A 22,936-nucleotide genomic window follows, 5' to 3' on the forward strand; every position below is an offset into this window, starting at 1 on the left:
AGAGGAGGATGCTGCCATACCTGCATCAAATGAGCTGAGAAAATAATCTCTGATGATGGTAGAACTAATCAGTGACTGATCAGTTGTCTTGTTTGGTCACAACGATAAATTTGCACACTGATGCACACTCCATGTTTGATAATCCCTCAGTTAGAGAGCCTGGCCTGAACCACAGGAAAAAAAAAAAAAACAAGAACAAAAAACCTGGCCAATACACCCATGCCTGACAGCTCTGACCTCAAGGTTAACCAATGTTCTGTCATGAGACTATACTTGTCATTTCATTAATAGCAGATGGCAGCAGAAATGGCTCACAGCTGTCTCACTTTGGTGGTATTTTGTGTAGGTACTGAGGAACATTTTGCAAAAATGCAAAATCCACACACATAAACTGGGGGTTGTTTCTTTGCTATCATACAATTCAAGCTTACAGTGATATAAACAAAGCACTGATGTCTTGAAAACAGAGCTCTAACAAGTCTCTGTGACCTCAAAGGCATCTCATGATGAGAAAGAGAATAGGCTTAATACTTGTAATATCTAACAGAGGAACAGCATGTCATTAATATTCTGTAGTCAGTGAGCAGTCAAGGCTCGGACAGATACTCCAGAGTCTAGGCAGTACTTGTATCCAGTGGGCTAGCTGGCGGGTGTGCAGCTGGACACACTGTGTAGATAAATTCATAAATAATTCTCTCCCTGTAGCCGCCTGCTACAGCTGGCAGGCAGCATGAGCGAGAGAATCCATCGACTTTGAAACTACGTCATGGAAGGCTGTGGATGTGCGAAACAAAGCGAGAGTAGCTAACATATATACTGTCATTGGACTTTACTTTATTTTCATCAGTCTTTCTTCTCTCTCTGCCTCTTTCCTCTGTGCACTTTAATCAATTTTCCTTACATGGTCACTTTGTTTTCCTTTCTCTCTCATCTCTTGTCTGCTGTCGTGCACCCTCTGCTTCTTCTTTAATATCAAAGCTAAATAAATCTGTGTCAGTGGTCCTTTGATGGGGCCGTTATTCCTCATTCTGCTTTATCGTGACACTGAACTGGGACACAGCTGAAATATGCAGGGTTAGTGGACAGCAGCTATGCCTCCTAGCTTAGCCTCAGGGCCCCTGTTTTCCAAACAGTTGATTTTGGGCACAAAAGTGGCACAAGGCGGCAGATGAAAATGTAACAAATCACTCCCCAGAAAAGTACATAAAGGGCAGCTATAAAAGAGAATAATTACTGAGAATGAAAACTGCAGAAGCCAAGGACTTCTTCATTCTTACTTTCATACCCAAGACATTTTTAAATTGAGCTGAACTGAATTACGAGTGAAAGTTCAGATGGAATCTTCAGTGCCATTATCATTATGATACAATATGCAATGCTGACGTAAGCTCATAGCAGATATTTATGTTTCATGAAAATGTGTACGTGTGTGTGTGTTTAAGAAGGAAGAGGGTTTAAAGATATCAAAGTCCAAACACATTGTGACTGTGCCATACAATGTGATGTAGCTGTCATTGGAGCTGTCAGCTGTGGAAACAATGGATGTCTCTCAGTTTACTTTTCAAAAGCACAAATGGTTCCATTTTTTTAGTGTTCTCTGAGCTTTAAGCTCAAGTTTGACTTCAGACATTATACCCACTGAATGCAGCCAGTGCTGATGGAAGGCAAAAGAGTTCAGTGACATGAACTAGTAGCTTATCATATTCAATTACTTTACTGAAAGGCAAAAGAGACATTGCTGCTTTTAGTCTATATGCAGAAATAAATTTGTCCAGAACTGAATCCTAACGACTGTCCTCATGAGACGACAGAATTGGTCTTTGCTCGACTATTCAGGCAGGTCATTTGGGAATTACTCTGGACACTGTGTGTTTAATTACTACATACTGCATATCAATAAAATGCTAAGTCTCTATACCAAGATAAACGTATGTAAACCATGTAATTACAGGGGATAAGAGGCTAGTGGGAATAAAGGCCTTGAAACTTTGTGTTTAATGTTGACTTAGAAATTAACTACACAGTGTCTCTAGAATTGCTGAGCATTTTTATCATATATATTAATTAATATTAATATATATATTATTTAGTAATAATAACACTGGGTAATGTGGAACAAGAAAAATGGGGATTCACTGTTACTTTTTTGGGAACGTAAAAATAAAAATGTTTTGTAGTCTGCTAAGTCTTTCTTTTCTTGATTTAAGAATTTTCACCCACTTTTCTTTGCAGATCACTTCAAGTTCTGAGATATTTCATATCTGAACTTCCCTGCACACACAGCATGTTTTAGATCCACCCGCAGATTTTAAGTGAGGCCATTTCTTGAAGTAGTTCATTTTTGAGGTTTTCAGTTGATTTTGGGGTCTGGTTTGGATCATTGCTGTACTGTCCAATTTGAATTCAAACTACAGTTATACAGTCACTATAGAATGTGGTCTGACCCAGTGTAGATAACAATTAGAACATTCTCAACTGAACAAATGTATTATTGTAATTGTTATCATTATAGAGTGGTAGACCAGCCTGAGTCAAAAGTCCCAGGATCATTTTTATCCCCCGTCCACCCTTGCACACAAATACTACAAATGTGTGAATTATAAGAAGACTGTTGAAAGTGGTGATTTCTTTGTAAAGAAATCTTAAGACGAATTGATAGTGGTGGGTGTGAAGCTCTCTCTATGATTGTAATTATCACTCCCTTGTCTAAGATGCATCTCGTCTCAGAGTGCTTAGATCTCAGATGTCAGACCTTCCCAGCAGCACATGAAAGCACCTCATCACAAGTGTCAGAAACACACACAGAGCAGACTCCTGTAGCTTGTTTTTTTTCCTTATTTATTTTATTTTTTTCTCACTATGGCAATGATCACAGTCAATCTCCAAGACCTGATGCAACTCTGAGCATAGTATAGTCATCTTCGGCCAAGGCATGTAGGTTCTACATATACATATTTCTTTTATGATGGAGTGACGTACATTGATGTAAGTGATGTAAGTTTCTAATTTCATTCTAGTCCATCTTATAGAAACCCCTTTACATTGTGACATATAGAATACAGACTGTTGGCTACATGTAAACATTACTTATGTCTAAACCTGTTTTCCCTCCTTTTCCCTTCTCTGATCTTTCTCCCAACACAGTTTTTTCATCCTTGTGTCATTTCCTCACCCTCTCTCTCCTCCTTTTTAACCACCTCTTGTGATTCAGGAAAGTATAATGAAACGTCAGTCAGGCTTGGCCCTTTTGTCCCAGACAGTCACAATGTTACCCCTCATTTTTCCTCTCTCACTCTCACTCCTAATCTGGTTCCCCTTACCTTTTCTCTGAGTCTCCTCTATAGACATCAGCAGGTTGTTGTTTTTTTGTTTGTTTGTTTTGTGTTTTTTTTTTTTTTTTGTTCGATTTCTCCCTCTTTGGTGGTGGTTTAGAGAATTGTTCTTGCAAAGCAGTCAGTTTTTTCTTAAGACTTCAAATTTAATGTGAGCTGAAATGGGAGGAAACAAAAGAAAAAGTAACCTTTACGAGCTTCAACCTTGAAAATAGCGGAAAAGAAAAGATTGAGTGAGATAGAGTGGATGCATACATTTGCACACCTGGGCACATTTTTTGTCCTCATGTGTGTCACTCCTCTGAGCTGGAACATTTCCTTTAATGCTAAACATATTCAGCTTATAAGGTCTAATAAAATTAAAAGCAGTTATTCTAAATTCAGAAAATTCACACCAACTGCTACTTTTAAATGAATCCAAACTTTAACATGTTCCTTTATTAGATCACCAGTGTTATTACCTGAGAGTACATTTTGCTCAGTAAAGCCACTTGTTTTTGATTAAAACAAGCCTCTTCATTCAATCTCCAACAGAAATAAAACTAGTGCATCCCTAGTAGCGCTATGGGGGTTTTATGAGCTCATCCCATTTTGTTTGTATCTCATGCACGAGAGCACACACACGAGAAGGCAGGCAACAGAGGAACATTCCTGAGAAATATTGCACTACTTATTGCAGTAGTTCTTTTCACAGCAGACATTTTAAGTTGTCATAGCAAAAAAAGCATGTGTTACCAACAACATTAACAATGGCTCCATTCTGTCGAGTGTCCCAGTAAGCCACGACAGTGTGACAGCGAATGCATTTAAATCCACCTATTTTTTATGCACATTTTCAATTTGCACATAAGAAATTGAAATGTATATTCTGGAAATTCACTGGTCCACACTTGACTGAGTTGGAAGAGTTCTTTTTATGAAATGGTTAAATGGCACTGGACTGAAGCGGTTACCTCCATGTGCCATGTGTCCTAATATTCCCATATCAGTAGTGGATGAAAACTCACATTAATTCACATTCTTTTTTGCCAATTTTCTCAAAATTCATCAAATATTTGCAATACATTTGGAGGGAAACTTGGTCACTGAACAAATATGCACAATACTAGGACCCTGAAACTCAAGTAGCTCAGTGGAATAAAGTGAAATGTGGAATGGTTTTTTTTTTTTTTTTTTGTTTTTTTCTGCTGTGACATGTCAAAATGTGAAAAAATAATAAAGTTCTGTTCGACAGATTGACAGTATGTGATTGTAATGGGCTAATATACATAGGAATATGCCAGGAAAGAAAGTGAAGATATATGGATGCAAACATTTCAGATTTAAAATAGCGAAAATGGCTTTCGTGAGGGGTTTATGACAAAAGAAATGCACAAAACATGTTCACTTGATGCATTTTGGTGAGAAACAATTGCAAACATTACTGTGTTTACAAAAGAACCTTTTATTTCAAGCAAGATTACATAACTTTTTATCAAAGAGATAACACAGTCCTCATCTTACAAACAAAAACTTCAATTCAGGGTTTTTTTTTTTTCTCAATTTAACAAATCGTAGATAGACATTACTGACATTACTTAATCAGTATACTCTTCTCATCGAAGCGTTTGCTTCAATATTCTGGACTAGTTAGGATATATCTGGACAAGCAGTTGAAAGATCATGTCCCTCCATTGTTGCCAACACCAAGGTGGCCTTTACTAAGTCACTTAACCTTTAGTAGCTCAATGGAAGCTCCTCAGTGCATTTTATCAAATAACTTGATTGATTAAATTAAAATTATGCAGTTCAAAAACATACACTTTCAAAACACTGCATGAGCCATGGTGTGTCCTAAATGGGCTTAAAAGCCCTGAGATTTAGGTGCTTGAGTCAGATGAATGTGTTTTTTTGTTTGTTTGTTGTTGTTTGTTTGTTTGTTTGTTTGTTTGTTTTTTGATAGAATATTTTAAAAGATGGAAAGTGGATGCTAACTGAGAAAAGCTTCCATTTTCAGTAATGATGTGTACAATGGAAACTAAGAGCAGTGAGCTTTTTCTCGGAAATATAACAATCTGCGTGCTGTGCTGTCACCTATCACAATAACAGCTTATAACTATGAATGACATCTCCTTGGCAATTGTATAATTTATGTCATGCTACAATTATCCTCTTTCTCCATCTTTCTCTCTGTCTCTCACTCTCTCTCAGTGGGATTCCAGGGAAGAAGTGTGGAGTCATTATCTTAACTGCAGAGGAGCTCAGTAACTGCAGGGTCAGTACACACACACACACACACACACACACACACACACTCAAACAAACATGCACATAACTAGAATATTATCATATTGTCTGCATTTTCTATTTGCCCTGATGCTGTTGCTGTAACATCTTGCAATCCCCCCACCACACCACACACACACACACACACACACACACATACACGGACTGAGGAAATTCTGTTGGTATCTGACTGCCTAGTTGGTATTAATATATTCATTGTGAATGGAAAATTGGAAGAGAAAATCACTTAGTTCATAGCAGGAGCGCATCTTGACAGTTAATTTTAAACACATTTAGAGAACTGTGGAGAGGTCTGGTAACACAACATCAAGTGTTTATCAGTTCTGAAAACTGGAAAAATAAAACCTGAGGGTGGGGGCCCAGATGAAGTGATTTACAGGTTAAGCTCTTGCACATTTGTTACATTTCATGATCTACTTTTGATAAATTGGCTCATCACAGATTTTTTTTTCTGTGTATTTGTGTATGTGCGTGCCTGTGTGTAGGTGTGTGTGTGTGTGTGTGTGTGTGTGTGTGTGTAGGGGTGTGTGTGTGTGTGTGTGTGCTCCAGAGACCATTATGTGAACAGGCTTATCTTGGTTGTGTTTACCATCGTTACTCTGGGAGGTTTTGCTCCTGACAAGATCCAAATGCTCTTCAGAAATTTTGATAAGTGTGTTGTGTATATTTGAGTGTGTGAGTATGTGTGTGTGTGTGTGTGTGTGTGTGTGTGTGTGTATGTGGGCTGACAAACTCTATCTGTCAATGACAAGCTTAGGTTTCCCATGATGCCTTCCCACTGGAGGTAATGACTGAAAGGCATCTATCTATCTATCTATCTATCTGTCTATCTATCTATCTATCTATCTATCTATCTATCTATCTATCTATCTGTCTGTCTGTCTGTCTGTCTGTCCTACAGATGAGCAGGAATAACACAGCTCCTCATTAACTGCTGTAACCATTCATACATATTTATGAAGTAATTCCCTCTGCATCTCTGACTATATTACAGGCATTCCATAATAAAATCAGTTTCTCCCACTAATAAAGTGTGTAATTTAAATGAAACACAGGATTGCAATCACTGTAATCTATGCATTTGTTATCAAGCCGTTCTGACTGCTGGTATTTGGGATCCTTATCCACATTTGCATCACCATTATGCATGAGTTTTTACACTGCCAGTTACTTTGTATTCAGAGGGAGTCTAGTTTCTCAAATTTTTGCACCCGAGCACTCCCAGAACCCTGTGCCTTTGTCGCAAAGAAATTAGTTCCTGAAGCAAGCAAGTTGCCGACTTAGAAATTAAATTGCATCAGAATAATTATATTGATGTTCAACTAAAATCACTTGTCTTTCTCTCAGGATATTGCCACTATGCAGTTATGTGCCAACAAGTTGGATAAGAAAGACTTTTTTGGCAAGTCAGACCCCTTCCTGGTTTTCTACCGCAGTAACGAAGATGGAACGTGAGTCTGAGCATTGGTCATTTTGAACAAAACCACCAAAAGAGCTTTTCATATGTTTTGAAAATAGTTTTTCAGATATACTTTGTACCAATTTTATTGTCATGTTGACAGCTTTCCATTGTATTCTCAACCTTCAGTAATATGGCCAAATGCAACTCTGCTTTGTAATTTCCTGCTTTCCTATTTCTGATCTATTTCCATATTCAGTAATAGCTAAACAGCTTAGACAGTTTAGACTGGCTTGTATGCTATTTAAAGGCGCTATATGTAAGTTTTTGCCATTACTACAAAGACAAACAACTGTTCACTTACCAGTCTAGTAGAAATGTTGCAAGTTGAGCATCAAATTTTATTTCTGTCTAATACCTCTGCATGGTGTCCTCCTATCTTCAGAAGTAGTTTAGCAGTCCAACTGTATATACTGTACATCTTTTAAGGCTTTATGTCCTAAATTCACAAGCACACAATTTAACTGACATCAGAATGCCACCATTACTGTGAGGTAATGCTGATATTAGCACCGAACCCTTGGTAGATCCACTTGTGTTGCACAGTAGAGAGCAACTGCAGCAGATGTGATCCTACTTGCAGTTCCTATGAGTGTAAAATAGGACACTGCTGCAAATCAAAAACTCTGTATAAACACTGTATTGAAAGAAAGGTTCAGAAAAGTGTTTAATGAGCACTTTGGAGATGAAAACTACATATATCCACTCAAATAATATAAAATTTCTCATCTGGTTCTCATCTCACTTGCTTCCCATACAAATCAATTCTTGGGAGTGATTTTCTTTTTCTTTTTTCTAAATGAAAAACAACACTTGTGGTTTATCTCATTCTTTTAAGATTATTACATCTTGTAATGCTCTGCCTTGGGGAGATGTTTGTAGCAGTAAAACTCCATCTGTAATTCTGTCATGTCCCGCAGATATACTTGAGCAGATATAAAAAGACACAACAACCTGCAAAGTATTTTGTAGAGTTACAGAGGAAGCTGGAGATAAGTGATGTGGGATTATCTTCATAGGCACAATCTGATCAATATGAATGCGCTTTCTCTTTATGGCCTTACATCTGTTATTTTGCTGGCAGGTTCACCATCTGCCATAAGACAGAGGTGATCAAGAACACACTGAACCCGGTGTGGCAGCCCTTCACCATCCCTGTTAGAGCTCTCTGCAATGGAGACTATGACAGGTCAGAAAACATTTGATTATGCATTCAGATGGAGAGTGAATAAAATGTCATCCTAAGGAATATAATTTCTATTTAGACACTGAAGAAGCCTCTAGGTGAAACATGGTATACATAGCATGGTTGCTGATAGGTCACCTGGTTTTTACTGCTGTTTTTATTGGTGTTTATTGCTCAACATGAATTTCTTTGTCCTGGAAAAACACACCTAAATTTATCAGATTTGATGAAGCAGGGGAAGACTTAAGAACCAATAAGGCGCAGGCAGACTCTTCATGTGAATGACATCACTTGTTGCTGGGGCGGTCAGAATAATGCCAGCAGTCGGTCATGGTGTCCCAGGGACCAGCACTGGTGTTATTGAGACTGACTCAGTTTTCACACAGCACTGTGTTGCACATTCAAAGTCATGCATTGCTGAGCAGCTGTGACAGCCACTTGCGAGGTACATGCTACATACAGTACTACTTACTGTAGTAATGGGTAATAGGAACTATTATCCTCTACTTATCCTTGTAATTTTTGGTAGGTTTTTATGAAGACTAATCTTTTGCTTATTTCCTAATAGTTAGATATCCTAAAGGAACACATTTCAGGAAAAAGGCTTATTGACCTTCTTGCAGAGATTTATATACTAAGAACAATAGCTTAGCATGAAAACTGGAAGCAGGAAGAAAGAGCTCACCTGGCTTGTAAGTAGAAAAGACCAAAAACAATAGTGTGTTAGTCTGGATCTCAGTACTTTCTCTCAGTACTTTTCTACCCTGTCTGTGGCTCCTAGTCCCAAGTTCACATGTTTCCACTGAAGACATAGATCTTTAAAAATGAATCACAAATTACAGTTTTAAATAATTTCCTACAGCAGCTGGGCACTGTAATATTTAACAAATGTTACTCAAACAGGAGTAAGCAGTCCTGTCGTCAGGGAGGAACTTCTAGCTGCAGATGGTACACTTGTGAATATTTGATGTATGTACAACATGTGGCTCACTAATGTGTTTTTAACAGCTTTTGGACAATAATAGAAATCTATGGCACAGAGGAGTGAGCAACTGTGTATTTGGCTTTGGATGTTCAGACAATATTTAGAAGTATTCAGTCACTGTTGCTTTTGGTCTAAGAAAAATGTTTAATATTGTCAGCAGCTCTTTAAGGTAGTGGTACTTTAACTTACTGTTGCTTGAGAGAAAACATTCTCATAAGAAGTAATGAGGAAAGAAATAATGGTTTATGCATTAGTAGCAGTAGAAATGCAGGTAGTAGCATGAGTAGAAGAATCATTATTAAGGTGTGTTCAGACAGAAAAATTAGATGAACTTGAGGGGAGAGGTGTAGATAAATGTAAACCTGTTCAGTGCAGTGTGAACTGAGGCAAAAACACAACTGTGTGAGTGGAACATGTTTCAACTTGAAACTTGAAACTTGAAAAATCTGGAATTTTATGAACAAGTTACACAGCTTAACACAAGCACATTCACGGTCAGTGAATATGTTGCTTACTATCTTACAACTGATGTGTGTGTTGACAGTCAGCACATTGGCCGATGCTGGCAAATAAACACAAGATGTACAAATTGCCCAGCTGTCAAAATCAAGCAAATAACAAAAGGCCCAAATTTACTTCACCTCCTGTCTGAACACACCTTTACAGTGAGGACCCACTGGGAGCGAACTCATGCAACACTGCCTCTGCCACTTCTCACTGGTCACTTGCACACTAGTGAGCAGGTTTCTCATTAGCATACATCAGCAGCCTACTACTTTCTCTGACAATTTATGTGACTTTGCGGCGAGTAGCACTTCATTTTTCATCTTTGGAGGTAAGGGACATACAAAAAATATAATCCCAGAAGTTAGAATTTTTTTAACATTTTTTTCTTCTCCACAGACATGTACCCACAGCAGGTAAAGGTTAAAGATTAAGTTTTTTGGCAAATCACTGCAAAGGTTTCCAGGTGAATTTTGCTGTCATTTGCATTTTGAATCCCACAGTGCCTTGCAAAGCAAATCATTTGTGTCCTTCAGAAATTAAACAGGGGCAAACTTTGTGGGTCCTCGCAGCAAGAGTTTTGTGTGACTGCAACTACTAATGACTTTAAATAACCTGTGCCATTCTAATTAAATGGTATATAATATAACCCAACATATTGTATACATGTCTCTTCATATACAGTATGGCTGGTATTATACATTCATAGCACCATGCAAACTTAAAAGCTTTTATTTGCTTTTCTCTCCTATAAATGTGAAATTGATGTTTACTGGCTGGAAACTAGTTTGAGCATAGATAGGCCTTTTAATTCAGAGTTCACATATCAACCTGTACTCACTGTACCAATAATCTTCTTCAGCATGACACTATTGAATCAGTTAATGTGTAAGTGCTCTCTTCCCAATGTGATGGTGTGAAGGGAGGTTTTTTTTTTTTTTTTTCATTAAATAGAACTTCAAGTTCTCATTTTATTGACAGCAGGTGATCTGGTAAAGAGCAGATCTTCAGAAATAAAATATTCTCTGTCTATTTCAGGACTGTGAAGGTAGACGTGTATGACTGGGATCGAGATGGAAGGTAAAAGCATCATTATAATCTCATCTCTCTCACAATGATGTCTGGCAGTGTAATAAGGAAATTAAATGCTTTGTGTACATTGTGTAGGTGAAAAATTGAGAGTTTTGACAAAGGGTGCTACAAAACTTAATATGCAGTGATCAGACAGATCAACTGGGAGATTGACAGGCACAAAGATGAAGTCAGAGAGGTGGACAGACATGACATTTTATCTCAGATTATAAAATCTATGTTCATGCTTGCCTGTGTGTGTGGGTGTTGTTTGTCTGCAGCCATGACTTCATTGGCGAGTTCACCACCAGCTACAGAGAGCTGTCTCGGGGGCAGAACCAATTCAATGTCTATGAGGTGAGACACGATCATGGGGGTGGTTTATTGTTTCGTCATATGAAGACCTTGCAACCCCAATTTAGGTGATTTTGCTATTTTAACTTCAGCTGGTTGACTCTCCAAAAAGTGGGAAAACTCTACAGCCATTGCAAAAGCTTAGACAACCTTTTCTAAACTGAAGGGTTGGAATGTAGGTAATACAATAGATGATAGAAAGAAGTGCTCTCAAAGTAAAATCTGAACACTTTTTGTAATTGTAATTCTTTACCCTGACACCAAAATTATGCAACCATCAGCTGAATGAATGGTTTCACAAACAAATAGAACAGAGGACATGTTCCTGCTGTTATCAACCACTAGCGATTTTAATATTTAAAGGACGTATTGTGCTGATCAGTCTGTAGTTCACACTGACAAAGAAGCTTTTCACTTTTCAACAGAAAGTACAAGCTAGGTTTTTTGTCTGAGAATCAGATATTTTAAAAGGGTGCCCTCTGGAGAAAGACAATGCACTGGGCACCTGCGCTGCAGAAAAATAAACTTCAGTTTCTAACTAAATGAGTAAAAATCAACACAACCTATCTATCTATATCTAAATATCTATTGTTATTGTTATTATTTCAGTAAGACTTTCAGTATGACTCACAATGCTTTTGAACATCCACAGTCCAGATAATTTTTTTGCTAGTACATTTGTGTACAATATAGAACAAAAAAGGAAACAATAACCTCTTATTTGTTGTATATATCATTATACTATTGCAGCATAATGAATACATACATAATTTAAGTCACTAATCATCTGTTTTAATAGAGAAGAGAGAGTATACTAATCAGATTTCTAATGACAATAGATGGATGGATGGATGGATGATTTAATCTCTTCACCTTCCGAAGTCCATCTTTATCTTTTCTGCTCTCTGTATACACACAGTTAAACATAATATCAGTTTCAATTCATGAGCTGCCACTATTATCAGGAATCCGCTGAATTATTCATGTTCATTATTAAACATCATTCCAGGGTGTGAAGTGGTTTTACAAGTACCCTCTCCATCATTAACTTATTTTTTCCATCGCTGGCAGGTTTTAAATCCCAAGAAGAAAGGCAAAAAGAAGAAATACATTAATTCTGGAACTGTGAGTACACCCACCTCTCCCATATCTGCCTCTCATTCCTCTGTATTGGTATTCATGTTATTTTTTTATTTTTGTATATTTACATAGGTATCATCACCTCCTACATCTGCCTCTCTCTTACTGACTGTTTTACTGTCTGGCCACCTGTTTGTCATTTTGCCTTCATGTATACCTGGCCCTGGTCCCTCTTCCACCCTCCCTCTTTGTTTATCACTCTGTCTGTGTGTATCATTATGTGTGTGTGTGTGCGTGTGTGTGTGTGTGTGTGTGTGTGTGTGTGTGTGTGTGTGTGTGCGTGCGTGTGTTCAGGTAACTCTGCTGTCCTTCAAAGTGGAGTCCGAGTATACCTTTGTGGATTTCATCCGAGGAGGGTGAGTGGAATAATAATTAGCCTCCTCTCACAGTGAGTGTCAATAGCCACCATTTTGGTTGTTTGCGTCTTTGTGAGTGTCTGTGTGTGTGTGTGAACTTGAAGATACTAGATTGAATTTCCCAAAAGCTCCTTTGTAAGCATCATACTGAATTCTTATTGGCTTTGAAAGGGCCAAGTTTTAAGGAAGTTTGAATTGGTAAATCTCACTTGAAAATAACTAATTTATTCAGATCATTCATTTTTAATTACTTGTTCCATTTGTTTTACCTAATTAAACCTTCAAGATGGTGAAGGGAATGTTGTCCCATCATACTAATTAGCCAGTGAACCAGTAAAATGATTGTACTGAAGTTCATTCTGCTGGTGTGCATGAATGTTAGAGATACTGTGTGTTTGAAGTGTAGTGAGGTGTGTGATGCTTTGTTGTTTTCCTCTTTGATTCCCACTTTATTTGTGATAGAACTCAGCTGAACTTCACAGTGGCTATAGACTTCACAGCATCAAATGGTAAGTCACTGGTTCATTTCGGATACACGATGTTCACCTGCAAATATTTGTATTTATTGTGGTGTGCATGTGTGTATTACGCTGTAACTCTTCACTGCCTATTAAAACACCAATAAAACACCAATTAAAACACCTATAGACCAGTTGTGTATATGTGATGTATACATCACATAACACAAGGCTCTTGCAGCTTGCAGAACACTCATGGGAACTGCCAGTGATTAATCATTTCTCTGACATAACCAAGAGTAAAGGAATAGTTCAACAATTAGAGAAATATGCTTATTTGTTATTCAAAGTGGGTGTGCCTGTACGTCCTTGAGCAGGTAACCCCTCGTAAAAGCCACAAACTGTCATGGCAGCATGGCTCTAGAGATAGCAATTTTGTAATTTTGTAATCTGTCATTTGATCAGTCCACCACTTTGGTTTAGACTGAAATATATCAATAACTATTTGGTAAATTGGCATGACATCTTGTAGAGCCATTCACGATCCCTACAGGATGAATCCTACTGACTAATGATCTTTTGACTTTTCTGTTCATGCCAAGGTCAAAGATTTCATTTATTTGATGAAATATTTATATCAATATTTAATGTCTCAATAGCTAAGGCTGGCAGAGAAATTGATGTAGCCATCGATGGTCCCCAGAAAATAAACCTGTGACTGTTGATCCTTTTCTTTTAGCACCACCATGAGGTTGAAATTTGTTGTTTTGTGTGACATGTCTCAACAATTATTGGATGGTTTTCATCAGCTGTGCTTTGTGTTTGCTTTTAATTGGAAAATGTTGGCACATTAGCACCATGCTAAACTAAGTTGGTGAATATGATATACACTACAAGCTGAAAATGATAATTCAGTTAAAAATATTACACTTGAGCTGAAATTAGTTTATTTTATTATTTTTTTTACTTATACTTACTTACTTATTTTTATACTTGGCTGACCATGTAATGCAATTGGTTCTTGCAGAGGAATTTATTAGTTGCCAGCTCAATGCAATGGCACAGAGGTAAGGAATTCCACTGAATATTTTCTTCCCAGGTTGGAGTCATACATTCAGAACTCCAACTGATTATTGTTGCTTAAGACATGGAGGACCTCCGACATGACTGCCATATAGTGTGTAATGCACTTTTACTCCACTTTAATTATTGTGCCCCTCAATAATATCACTTACTGTAGTCTCATAACCACATTTTTCTGAATCTGAAACTATTAAAATGATAAAACTTGAAAGAGTAAATAACTTGAAAGAGTAAAGCACTTGTCCCTTTTCCCCTCTGTAAAGTAACATGACCTTTCTTCATTTTTCATGGCAGGTACACTCATGCTTGTGATCGTGGGCACACTGCTGTCTTGAATAGATTGTTACATTTAGGCTCTTATTTTCACACGGTGGAAAGTGCAGTCAGCCGTGCAAGGTGCACAGGGCATGGTGAATGCATTTGGTATATTTTGTTGCGAGAGGCGTGCAGCACACCTGGGGCACAGTTGGAAGCTAGATGGGATTGGGGGAATACATTACCAGGATGTGCAGGCATCTATCGTGGTTAATCAAATCATCCCCCTCCCTTTCATCCCTTTTAAAAGCAGAGCACTCGTTTCATAATGGAAGGGAGAGTCCAGACGAGTGTTTCCCAAAGGGAGAGGACAGTAACACTTGACTATGTTCTCCTAGTTGCAATACTTCTGCAGCTGCAAAAGTAATGAAGAAACTCTCTAAGACATTTACATGATTGTATAAACTGATAACCCCCCACAATAATCCTGTTTACATGATTCTTTGATTTTCAAAAAAGTATCTTGTTTCCTTTCCTGCAATAACATTTTAGAGCATGCAGTTCTTCACATAGTTCATCACATCCATATCCTGTCTCTGCTATAATTAATATGTAAATGCTCTGCTTCTTTTCGGAAATGTGGGAAAAAAGGAGATGGAGCATAAAGTATTTTCTTGGCATCAGTCATCTTCTATTTCCACCAGTGATGTAGTGTTCCTTGTATTTCACAGGTGAAAACCAGACAGAGAGAAGAAGGGAGACATATTATCATTTGCTTCACCATGGTCTCTCTGTGTGTGTGTGTGTGTGCGTGTCTTCTAAGGTAACCCGTCTCAGCCCACCTCACTCCACTATATGAGTCCCTACCAGATGAATGCATATGCCATGGCCCTGAAAGCAGTGGGTGAGATTATCCAGGACTACGACAGCGACAAGCTCTTTCCTGCCTATGGCTTCGGAGCTAAGCTGCCCCCTGACGGCAAAATCTCCCATGCATTCCCACTGGTAAGACACACACACACACACACACACACACACACAATCATATGAATTCACACATGCACAGTTCACTCATAGCAGGGTGTGGTTTGGACCAGGAGTTGTCACTGCGACAACAGCTGGTCACACAAGTTGAGAAGTTGGCTCATCTGCCTGCCAGCAGGACACTCCCAGCATCCTCCTGAAGGATGAGGGCAACCAGTTAGAAACCACTGGATGCTAAGATGAAGTGACGCCAAGTCTGTACCTGCATTTTCAAAATCATGATTATTCTATCATATGTGTTAGATTACTGAAAACACAGTGTTGATAGAAATATATATGGAGTAAATAGTAATAATGTGACAAGTTAAAGGTGCCCTGTAGAGTTTTTTTTTGTTTTTTGTTTTTTTTACATTACAAAGTCCCGTAACTTTATGGAAATCCAATATTGTATCAGTAGGGTGCCCCTTTAAAATGTCCACTTCACATTTGAATTCTATTTATGTGATAGATAACTGAGTCTTTAGTCCCTCCTTGTTCTGTTTCTAAGTCCCTCTACATGTATATGTTTTGTACTATGTACCGTGTTTGTCTAAACTTGCCAAAAGTATGTGAAAGTTAGTCACATAGCAATAACATATTGCCGATAAACAGGTAATAATAGTAACCAGTTTCTAGATGTGTGAATGAACCCTGTTCCTTGTTCCCCCATTTCATGAGTGTGCTGTCTGCTGTTTATTGCAGAGTGGTGACAATGATAATCCAAACTGTGTGGGGATAGAAGGAGTTTTGGAGGCCTATTTCCAAAGCCTGAGGACGGTGCAGCTGTATGGACCCACCAATTTTGCACCCGTTATCAACAAAGTGGCAAAGTAAGTTTTAGAGTTTATGTAGGTTAGAGTTAGGATAGATTATGGGATTATACCTTTTAGACTGAGGGTAAAATGATTCTATTTTGTTTTCTTCTATCTATGCCCAGGGAGTTTTTTGTATTAATAGGACTTGATCAAAGCCCAAAGTAACATGACTCATGAGAAGCTTTTTCACCACAAAATTGTTTTATTTATGAAACAGTAACAGTGGGGGGGGGGCAAATCAGCATGTGCAGGATTAAACATCCTGTCAGCTAATAATCAGTTTGTTTCTGCTTCCAAGTGTGGCTATTTCAAATTTAGAATCTAGTAATAGATGCAAATAGATTGCATTATGGATGCATTGATATTTTTCCACTGTACTTTTTTGTATAACATTTTTTACAACTTAAAACTTTTCTTAGACAATATATTGTATGATTTGTAAATGTTTATCTGCACCTATGACATGTTGGAAATGTAAGATTAGACTATCCTCAAAAACTGACCAAAACAAACTCCATAGATAATAAGATACATTATCTCTCTTTCTCGATCATGTAGAATGGTTAAAGTAGAGTCACCATAATCTAGAACAGATAAAAATGTAGACTGACAAGATAATTCTTGCTGCAAAATGAACACTCCTTATGCCAAATTGAAAGCCTCATCAGGGAAGATTAAGTTTCTTCATCATTGTGAGTATAGACTTTTAATTTGTCATTCAGCCATACTCCAAGATATCTGTATTAAAAAAAAAACAAAAAACATTTTCCCATTCATTTCCAGCTATTGTTTAAGGAGTAACGTTCTAATATTTGAACAGAATGGGGATGATTTCTGGATAAAGCTATAAATTAGAACGTTTGTACATTCCAAGTTAATTTTAATTGGTAAAATGATAAAGGCAGTTCATGGAAGGAAGTTTTAAGGTCATTAATAGCTTAATTTAGACAAGGGGCAAGTGTACCGAGAGCGGTATCATCTGCATACAAATGAATCTTCACTGGCTGAATGTTCCTTATATTCTTAATTTTTCATAAAAATTAAAGACAGAACAGGTGCAAATACAGAGAGCTTTTTTGATCTTTAGGACTTTGGATTTACAGGTATAAAGAGAAACTTACTGAGAATATATTGTGTCTCAGAAATAAATTATTTGGCAGAAAATGATCATTTAAAATCGGTACTTATTTTCCTCCCCCACACCCTGTCAAATGTATTTGTTGTGAGGAACATGGATTAATCTGGTTATTAGACCAGAATACTGTTGGACATTCTATCTTACATATCAGTGCACTGAATTACCGTTTCAGTTTTGAGTTTATTTTATCCCACTCTATATTTAACACCACTGTGTCAAGCAGCAAGAGGTATAGAGGTGGCATAGACATTATCCACTGAAAAATAAACACACAAGAAGATAGAGGTGTCAGCATACACACACACACACACACACACACACACACAGTGTCAGGCTAAAATCCCATACACATGCACATACACATACATACAGACATAGACTCACAGATCAATACTGTGTGCAGCCAGTTAGAGCAGCTAAATCAATGGCATTAGATTCTGTCGACTGACAATAAATACACAAACAGCAGGTAAAAGGCACACATACACCTACATGTTGTAACACTATCCCTAAGTCATCTGGCATCATATCAAGCCAGGGCTGATATTCAAGGATTTGGATATGTAAATTTGTTTTTCTCAGTAAACCTCCATGTTGAAAAGGGATTGAAGAGGAAGTGGAAAAACAAAAAGCGGGGTCACATTATTTTTTCCTCATGCAGTGTTTTTTGCTACTTGTTATTTGTGAAGAGTCCCTCTGTTGCTCAAGGTTGTAGCTTTGGGTAGTAAACAACTCAGTGGTCTGGTGTGGAAGCAAAGAGATTGCCATGGTGTGTGGTAGGGAATCAGAGCCATTTTAATGGAGTTTTTCTGTTAAAGTCCTCTAATACCAGAGATCCCACTGTTAGATATTAACCAACATACTGTATCTCAAATCAAACAGACCATTCTCAAATGTTCTTTTTTTCTTTTTTTTCATATGGGGAATCAGAAATTGCAGCATGTGCAGTGGTTTCATGTGCACTGAAATCACATGTGAAGTTTTGAATGTGAATGGGCTACCTAGCTAAACCTAGTACTATGGGACAGCAATATACTGTCAGGAAAATTTCAGGAAAAAATGCTGTATTATGGCATATTATAAGGAAATTATTATCTGTATTTCAGGTAATGCTGTTTGGCTGGATTTGCTGGACTCTACAGTAATGTAAATATGTGTCCAGCTGTATGTTAAATTAGGGAGGTGAATAACGTTAATGTAACTTAAATATTCACCAACACTGTAACAACATAATTGAGCTAACTGCAAGATGGAGGTGAAGGTGAGCTAACATTGCTGTAGAGTTGGCATGAGGTTGACTAGAAGTACACAGACATGCAGTTCATAAAAAAGAAATGTTTCACACTACATTCTGCATGTGGAGAATTGTATTTAATATATTGCTATATTTGCATAGGATATATATATATATATATATTTGTTGCACTACTGTGACCTGCAATCCCACTAAATTATGTTGTTAGCTCTAATGTGCCTTGACTATGGAAGTAACACTACGTTAGTCCTGTGCGTAGTAAACTAGTTAGCCATGCATTTGCAGCCTATAGTAAGGCAAGGGCACATACTTTTTAATCCATGCCTTACACTTCATCTCTTATGCTCTTGTTTTGTTAAACTGAAAAAAATCAAAAATGTATTTTTTGATAATTATTGTGCTTTGTTGATCCTCTTGCACAGTACTTCAGCATGTGGTGAAACTGCAAGGTTGATAGACCTGCTTATGATTACACAGTTGTTGTTCAGGGGAGGAGTCAGTACAATATTGAATCAGCTTTGCATCTAGTTATGGAGTCACAGAGCAAGACAATACAACATTATTTGAAACCAAAAGGCAGGTGTGCTTCATGTTTTCCTTAGTAGTATGCTACTCAGGTGTGCAGGCACAGCCCTACCGAAATATTAATGTGCGTGTTGTTGTGTGTATGTGTGTTTGTGTGTGTGTGTGTGCACGTTTCCCAGCTGTGCAGCAGAGATTACAGATGGCTCTCAGTACTTTGTCCTGTTGATGATCACAGATGGAGTGATATCTGACATGGTCCAGACCAAAGAGGCAGTGGTTAATGTGAGTAAACAAACACACCCACACATGCACATACACACACTACTTAATTCTGAGTTGAACCCTAAATCCAAGTCTTTAAAGTTGTTAGGACCTGCCAAAATGTCCCCATCTTCCCAAGATGTCTAAAACTCACAAGATAGAAGTACAAGTACACACACACATGCACGCACATGCTCATGCACACACACACACACACACACACACACACACACACACATATGTAAATAAATGCACACAGGACTGATGGATAGCAGTGTTTTTCCCTCAGTTATTCCTGCTACTGATGTGCAGCTCAGCATCCTCTTGTGACTTATGTTTCTCAAGAATAATGCTTTCTTTGATTTTTGGATAAAAACAGCTTGGGTTGTCACAGCAATCAACATTCTGTGATCAGCAGCACCTCAGAAAAAACAAATAACACAAAACAACTCAAATGTTCTTTTCATGATTTAAGTCAAGGGGAGGAAAAGAAATCTTTGCTTTCATTGGGACTGATATCACTTTTATGGAGCGGTCAGTAGTTGTTGCAGAAACCTGTCAAATGAATGTTTGAGAGGTCTGATCCAATTAGATCAGTTCTGAGTGATTTCTGTCACGGTAGACAGTCCAGAATATTGAAAATACTTTATTTGTTATTCTTTCCCTCCTAAATACTGTACATGTCTCTCTTACATTCTCATACTCGTTTTCTTTGCAAGGGAGAAGAGCGAGAATTAAGATTTGGGAAGTAAGGGTAATGTCGATCTTGCATCAACCTTTGGCTGTAAGCTTAGGATATTGGATCAGATTAATAGTCTCCTCACCTGTCAGGTTAAAATAAGATAAAAATCTATAAGTTTGAATCAACACTTACAAATGCCAACACACACCAGAGCAATTTGACTGACTGAAAGTTCTGCTGCCTATAGGTGTCTTAATGCATTCTAAGGATCTAATGAATACATTGCTTTTCCTGTACAGGCAGCATCACTCCCGCTGTCCATAATCATCGTAGGTGTTGGGCCTGCTGAGTTTGATGGTGAGTTTTCTGTTTTGCTATTTTTTTTTTTTTTTTCATTTCAAAGTGAGTAAACATGACAGAGAAGAGGAAGAAAGTCAATCATTTTATTTACAGAGGACAAAACCTTTTGACTCACTACAGTCACTGTTAGACTCACTAAAACAGGAGATTTCCTCACATATCAGATATTAGTCTGCATTCATACATGGAAAGGTCCCTTTAATAACACTGCACATTTTCAGTTTCTTCAGGAAGACGTTTATAGTGTTGCACTTGGTTGTTACCTAAGATTCTCCAGTACCTTGGTAAAGCTGGCTGGTGGTGCATGAAACTCAATCCCAAATCCAGTTAAAAGTAGGACAGCGCTGCTAATGTTAGCTTAATTAAGCTCTGATAGGATCCAGAACTGGCTTCCACACAGTGGGGAAATACTACATGGTGGATGTGCTGAGCATAAACAGGGCTTTTTTCTAGTATCCCAACAAACAAGTAGAATAAATTTAATAGTGTCCTTGGAGATAACGGTTGTTTACTACTGTGGGTACCAGACTGCTGCTTACAATAGAGCAGATAAACATACTGTTAAATTCCTGACATTTTTGCACTGTGTTTTTAGTTTTGGAAAGGCTAAAAAATTACAATTATATCCTCCACAGTCTTTAAATTCTGGGTATTGCTGCATTATACACACCACTTCAACATGAGGAGAAATACAAAAAATTTCCTTTCATATTAGCTACACATTGTCCATCCGTAAATATATTTACAGTATATTGCTTATTCTTAAGGGTCCCAGGAGAGGCTGAAGCCTATGCCAGCTGACATGGGGGTACACCCAAGTCTATTGCCGGGCTGATACATAGAGACAAACAACCTACAGACAACAGTCACCAGTTAACCTAACCTGTATGTCTTTGTACTGTAGAAGGAAGCCTGAGCACCCAGAGAGAACCCACGCAGGCACAGGGAGAGCATGCAAACACACAGACACACACAGAAAAGCCTCAGTTGAACCAGGGTTCCAACCCAGAACTTACTTGTTGTCAGGCAGCAGTGCTAACACCTGCACCACTGTGCTGCCCTACACAGAAAATATTAATATAAACAGCTTTAAATCAGCGTGTATTGTCCTTATTCCAAAATAAACATTTATCTAGTTAAAGCTCCCTTCAATATTCTTCACCAAAAACACATTGCATGTATTCTTACAAATATGCTGAGTGGCTTTCCTACCCCATAAATAATATAAGGACCTACTCATAAAGATATTTGCTCTATAGCACTACTGGTGGTCAAATTCTCAACAGTGAACCTTTCAGTAGGGCAGGTAGTGTGGCTGAGCAGACTCTGATTGGCAACAAGAAGTGTGCACTCAATACATTTGAAATGTGAACTGTTAATTAAATTCAATAACCTTGACATGGCAAAGACAAAAAATATATGTTTAAAACATTACACACACACAGACACACACACACACATATATACATACATAAATGTATATATATATACATATATATAAAAGGAAGCATTTCACCTTGAGTTTTAGCTGACTTGATGGGAGTCAGCAATGGCTAGTGAGCGAAAAGGAAATCACTATAGCTGCTGTATCGTAATTGGTTCTTCATATACAATAGTATGGTGTTCCCCTTCCTGGGAGAGTTGCTGTAGAAAGTCAATGGAATCAAGTGTGCAGGCATCTTACAGCCCACAGATCAATGAATGACTTTTCAGTGGGGACTGTTTGTGTGTGAGAGTGTGTGTGTGTGTGTGTGTGTGTGTGCACTCTGTTACTGCTCACCAAAGTGTGACGACATAACACCTCATCATTGTGTTTGATGGTCCATCGTTTTCGACTCGTTTAAGCAATTGAATGGTGGGATTGGTAGTGAAAGCACTCAGGCGTGATTTGGAGGTCACAAGGTCAAACTGGGTACCTGGCAGTTTGTGTGTGTGTGTGTGTTGCCAGGCCTAATGGCCTCTGTTTCTTATTTACTATTTCTTGAGTCTGTGCACTCCATTTCTGAACATGTTTCTGAGTGTTTTAAAGCTACTAACATGTCACTGTCAGTATTATACTGTCAGTCCTAGTGTTTGTCCTAATATTTTGTGACTCTGTCAGAGTCTGTTGGCTGCATTGGCCCCATGCTGTGCTTGGCCACCTCTCCATGGTAGCACCACACACCCGGGCTGTTTTGTGTGTTTGCCAGAGTGACTACAGATGCAGAATGTACATTGTTGTGCAGGTGCTGTTTTTGAAGACCTCTCAGAATAAAATTTCCATCAGAGCGCAATTTAGGAGCAAGCACCTCCTCCTATATTTGGCAATAGTTGAAATGGCTGTCTGAAAGCGCTCCTGTAGGTGCACTCTTAAGCTATTGAGCGTTCCCCATGAGCGGCCAGAATTATTTTCATTTTCTGACCTGTGG

At 38.1% G+C, this 22,936-nt stretch overlaps 1 protein-coding gene across 2 annotated transcripts in view; it reads left to right on the plus strand.

Annotated features, from left to right (window-relative positions):
* LOC108882668 (copine-9) overlaps positions 1 to 22,936 on the plus strand; it is a 70,426-nt gene that overhangs the window by 40,816 nt on the left and 6,674 nt on the right. For both annotated transcript variants that reach the window (XM_051071045.1, XM_051071046.1), the window contains 12 exons: positions 5,523 to 5,586; positions 6,966 to 7,069; positions 8,162 to 8,266; positions 10,791 to 10,832; positions 11,105 to 11,180; positions 12,249 to 12,302; positions 12,612 to 12,673; positions 13,136 to 13,182; positions 15,293 to 15,474; positions 16,195 to 16,322; positions 19,405 to 19,507; positions 20,468 to 20,525. In XM_051071045.1, coding sequence (XP_050927002.1) covers positions 5,523 to 5,586; positions 6,966 to 7,069; positions 8,162 to 8,266; positions 10,791 to 10,832; positions 11,105 to 11,180; positions 12,249 to 12,302; positions 12,612 to 12,673; positions 13,136 to 13,182; positions 15,293 to 15,474; positions 16,195 to 16,322; positions 19,405 to 19,507; positions 20,468 to 20,525 — 1,025 coding nt within the window. The remainder of the gene's footprint in view (positions 1 to 5,522; positions 5,587 to 6,965; positions 7,070 to 8,161; positions 8,267 to 10,790; positions 10,833 to 11,104; positions 11,181 to 12,248; positions 12,303 to 12,611; positions 12,674 to 13,135; positions 13,183 to 15,292; positions 15,475 to 16,194; positions 16,323 to 19,404; positions 19,508 to 20,467; positions 20,526 to 22,936) is intronic.

Source organism: Lates calcarifer, linkage group LG6 (assembly GCF_001640805.2).
Source record: "Lates calcarifer isolate ASB-BC8 linkage group LG6, TLL_Latcal_v3, whole genome shotgun sequence".
Taxonomy (NCBI): domain Eukaryota; kingdom Metazoa; phylum Chordata; class Actinopteri; family Centropomidae; genus Lates; species Lates calcarifer.